At 40.0% G+C, this 4,482-nt stretch overlaps 1 protein-coding gene across 1 annotated transcript; it reads left to right on the forward strand.

Annotated features, from left to right (window-relative positions):
- The first annotated feature begins 2,484 nt into the window (after positions 1-2,484).
- LOC112805368 (uncharacterized) lies at positions 2,485-3,673 on the forward strand. The gene is made up of 2 exons (XM_025847762.1): positions 2,485-2,971; positions 3,399-3,673. The coding sequence occupies exons 1-2, from the start codon at positions 2,485-2,487 to the stop codon at positions 3,671-3,673; spliced, it is 762 nt and encodes a 253-aa protein (XP_025703547.1).
- Positions 3,674-4,482: the final 809 nt, after the last annotated feature.

The raw sequence follows: 4,482 nt of genomic DNA on the forward strand, positions 1-4,482 counted from the left end.
TTATTTTTTTTTTACATAAGAAATACTCTTATTTAAGGAAATAGTCAAATAATACTTACAAAATGTAGAAAACACATAAAATTTAAAACTAATAAAAAGAAAATAGATAAACTCTAATTCGATTACAAATTGTCTTGTTTAAAGTTAGAACAACAAAACATATTTTTTGAAAAATTAATTCCTAATAATTAGTAGTCACTTGTGAGTACCATATATTTTAGTTTGTTAGATGCTTTAGCGTGTTTATGTCTGCATGTCACTGTCTACATTGCATAGAATTAATTGTTCATTCCTACAGCAAATATATATATAAAATAAATGAGAGAACAGTCACGGTAGAAGGCTCGTCATTTCAATCAAATTTAAAAGACGTGATGCATGCATATGCATGCTGTATTAGATCTCCAAATTTCGATAATTTTCAGTTTTTCACTCACGCACGATGAAAAGAAAGCCAATTTTAAGAATAATTAAAGATGTGAATAGAAATGATTAAATTATTCATGTAAAACCAGTTTCAAGTATTATGATTTGCAAATTATTTTAAAACATTATTTAAATACATAAATTTGCATGAGTGACGACATGAAATATATTTATGACAAAATATAGTTATATGGTTTAAGAAAGTTGGCAGTTCAACAATTTGATGGAGTTCACCAAGGATCGAACTCTTGACCTTTTAAATTTAGTATTCTAATATCATGTTATGATACCACTTATACCAAAAGCTTTAATTGATGAAAAAAGGTAACACTAATGGTTATATCTTTAATACTCCATAAATCTCCATTATACACATTGTATAAATATTTCATTGGCTCCTCATACTTTTTCTTAATTTTAACGTTTTGGCCATATTTCATATAAGAATTGGGTAATTATTTTTCTTAGATTTAGTCACAACTCATAATAAATAATAAGTCAAAATAATAATAATACAAAGTTACAAACTAAAAAAGAAGAAGAAGAAAAAGAAAGGAGGCAAATACCCATCTCTAGTTTTGATTGTGTAAATGTACATTTTCCAAATGAAATGTGTATTGTATTTGTTAGACGTGTTTATGGGGAGGCTCTGTCTCGGGGACTCGGGGGTTGGGTTGGGTGAGAAGTTGTTTTTTTTTTTTCAGGTCTAGGCCAATTTGTTGGTTCAGGTCATGACAAAAAAAAAAAGAATTTTTATAGGATTCTAAATTCGATTGAATGTTTTTTTCGAAATATAATCCATCCTAGAGTTTTTAAAATCGGATGTTTTAGTTCTTTATGTCTTAAAATACAAAAATATTTTATTTCTGTTAGAGAATACCGTCTCTGTACATTAGTCACTAACGATGACTATCTCACATGTGTCCGTTAAGTGTCCATGTGTGCGAACTGGACAAATCAATTCTTGAAGAATTTTAAAAAAATCTTAAAACATTCTTTAAAAAAATTTTAAAATTTAAAATTATTCATACCATGGCCTAACGCTAAGGCCCAGGAACAAATAAGAGGCCCAACTCCAAAGGAATTGACCCTCACTTTGCACCGACCTTCCCTCGAGAGGTCGGTTGTTACCACGACTTGCTCTAAAAAAGTCGGAGACAAGGATTAGCTGGCAGATAACACTCATTCAAGTAAGTAACTACCCCTAAAATCTCTCAACCCACTTCCAGGAGGCATATCCCAACTTTCCTAAGATAAAGGGACGGTTATTCCTCTTTAAAGATGGAACTACTCCAACGGTGGTTATTGGCTCACCACTATAAATACACTGACATCCCTCAGGTATTACTAAGTCCTAATACTCTCTAGACCTGCTTACTCCCTTGCTAACTTAGGCATCAGAGTGTCTTTGCAGGTACCACCCCCATTCTTTCTCATTTAGAAGTCGGACGAAGGCCCGAAGATATAGATCCACTCGGAGGCTTCTTTCCTCAGACGATTAGGCTAACCTAAAAAGTCCAGCCCATTAAATCTCTGGTTACCCATTGTAACATTGGCGCCGTTGCCGGGGACCCAAGAAATCAACCAGTAATGGCGGACAATTCACCAGAAGATGGTCATACGGCGTCCGATTCAGAACAAGAAAATCTGGACACCGGAAATAATGACGCGGACATGACCCTCCACCAAGGAGCAAACGACCAGCACAGAGAAAGCACCTCTGGGTTAAAAAATCCAAAGGTAAATTCTTCGGAGGGACGTGAATCAGGAAAAGAAGGACCGCCCCATGCAGCCGAGCTAATGGAATTGGTCCACGGTCACTAAGGTCGTTTGAAACAGCTGGAACAGGAATTAGAGCGACAACGACAGGTGGAGAGGAACCTAAGGGATGAGATAGAGCGACAAAAAGAGTTAGAGGAAAAACTCTTGAAATTAGAATCCTCCCTTAGAAGTCGGAGCTCCCGTGGCGACCGTGAAGATTCGCCCTTGGGAGGAGAGGATCTGTTCAGTGAGGACATAATGAGGGCAAAGGTTCCGAGAAACTTCAAAAGCCCTGATATGAACCTCTATGATGGAACCACAGACCCGAAGCATCATCTAAGCAACTTCAAAAGTCGGATGTATCTGACTGATGCATCTGATGCTACTCGTTGCAAAGCTTTCCCGACCACCTTGTCAAAAGCAACAATGAAGTGGTTCAACAGCCTCCCTCCAAGGTCGGTCACTAGTTTCGAGGACCTCTCGCGAAAGTTCTTAATGTGGTTCTCCATCCAAAAGGATAAAGTAAAGCACGCACCAAGCCTCTTGGGAGTAGAGCAGGAGGTCGGAGAACTTTTACGGGACTACATGAAAAGGTTCAATAAAGCGTGCCTGGAGATTCAAGACCTACCCACAGAGGCAGTTATCATGGGACTAGTAAATAGACTTAGAGAAGGTCCTTTCTCCCAGTCCATATCAAAAAGGCACCCCGCCTCCTTGAGCGATATACAAGAAAGAGCCGAAAAGTACATCAACATGGAGGAGAATGCCAGACTACGAGAACCAAGTTGGCAACCTGGGCACCCTCACTCATCAAAAGAGAAGGAAAGGGAGCCCAAGAAAAAAGAGGAGGTCGGTCCCTATAGGCCGAGGAGATATCACTCTTATACTCCTCTAAAAGTTTCCATAGTGGATGTATACAGAGAAATCTGCAATACGGAAAGACTGCCGCCCCCCAGACCGATAAAAAATAAAAAGGGGGGAGCCGCGGCGATTACTGTGAATACTATAAGATGTATGGTCACTCAACAAATGATTGCTACGACCTTAAAAATGTGATAGAAAAGCTGGCTAGGGAAGGTCGACTTAACAGATATCTCATGGAAAGGTCGGACAATCATGGGAAAAGAAAGCGAGATGACGGGGACAGAAGAGACCCACCACCACAAACCCCAGAAAGACACATACATATGATCTCAGGGGGGGTTTTGCAGGAGGGGGACTCACTAAGTCATCTCGCAAGAGATACCTGAAGCGAGTTCACCAGGTCGGGAGCGAATCACCCGACCTCCCAACTATTTCATTCACCAAAGAGGATGAGCAAGGGGTAATCCCTGGATACGATTATCCAGTGGTGATAACCATGATCCTGGAAAAATGCCCATCTCCACAAAATGCTAGTAGACCAGGGGAGTTCAGCCAACATCCTTTTCAAACCCGCGTTCGACAAATTAGGGTTGGAAGAAAAGGAGTTAAGGGCCTACCCTGATACCCTGTACGGGTTAGGCGACACAGCAATAAAACCACTAGGGTTCATACCCCTCCACACGACTTTTGGAAAGGGAGAAAAATCCAAAACTCTGAGCGTAGACTTTATAGTCATCGACGTCGGGTCAGTATATAATGCCTTGATCGGCAGGACTACCCTAAATCGGTTTGGAGCGGTGGTGTCCACCCCTTACCTTTGCATGAAATTCCCAACATATGTGGGGATAGCAACAGTGCAGGGAGACCAGAAATTGGCAAGAAAATGCTACAATGAAAGCCTGAACCTGAGAGGAAAGGGCAAGGAAGTTCACACCATAGAGCTCGACGGAGCAAGAGCCAAAGAAGAGCTGATAAACCCCATTTGTAGGGTTTATCTTGTGCTTGATTTAAGGGATTTTATGACCTTTTACCCACATTTATCCATTGAAATAGCATAGTTTTATAACTTCTCCTTTAATTGTGCTTAAGAGTGAAAACATGCTTTTTAGGACTTAAAATAGCTAAATCTAATTCTCCTTGAATCCATTAGATGCCTTGATATGTTTGCTAAGTGATTTCAGATTTAGGAGGCAAGGATTGGACCAAGGGAATGAAGGAAAAGCATGTAGAAATGGAGAACTCATGAAGAAATAAAGGAATCGCAAAAGCTGTCAAGCCGACCTCTTCGCACTTAATCGACCATAACTTGAGCTACAGAGGTCCAAATGATGCGATTCCAGTTGGGTTGGAAATCTAACATTCGGGGCTTCGAAATGATATAAGATTTGCCATAGTTGCATCGCGCATAGGGGCGCGCACGCGCACGGTACG

Source organism: Arachis hypogaea, chromosome 6 (assembly GCF_003086295.3).
Source record: "Arachis hypogaea cultivar Tifrunner chromosome 6, arahy.Tifrunner.gnm2.J5K5, whole genome shotgun sequence".
Lineage (NCBI taxonomy): Eukaryota > Viridiplantae > Streptophyta > Magnoliopsida > Fabales > Fabaceae > Arachis > Arachis hypogaea.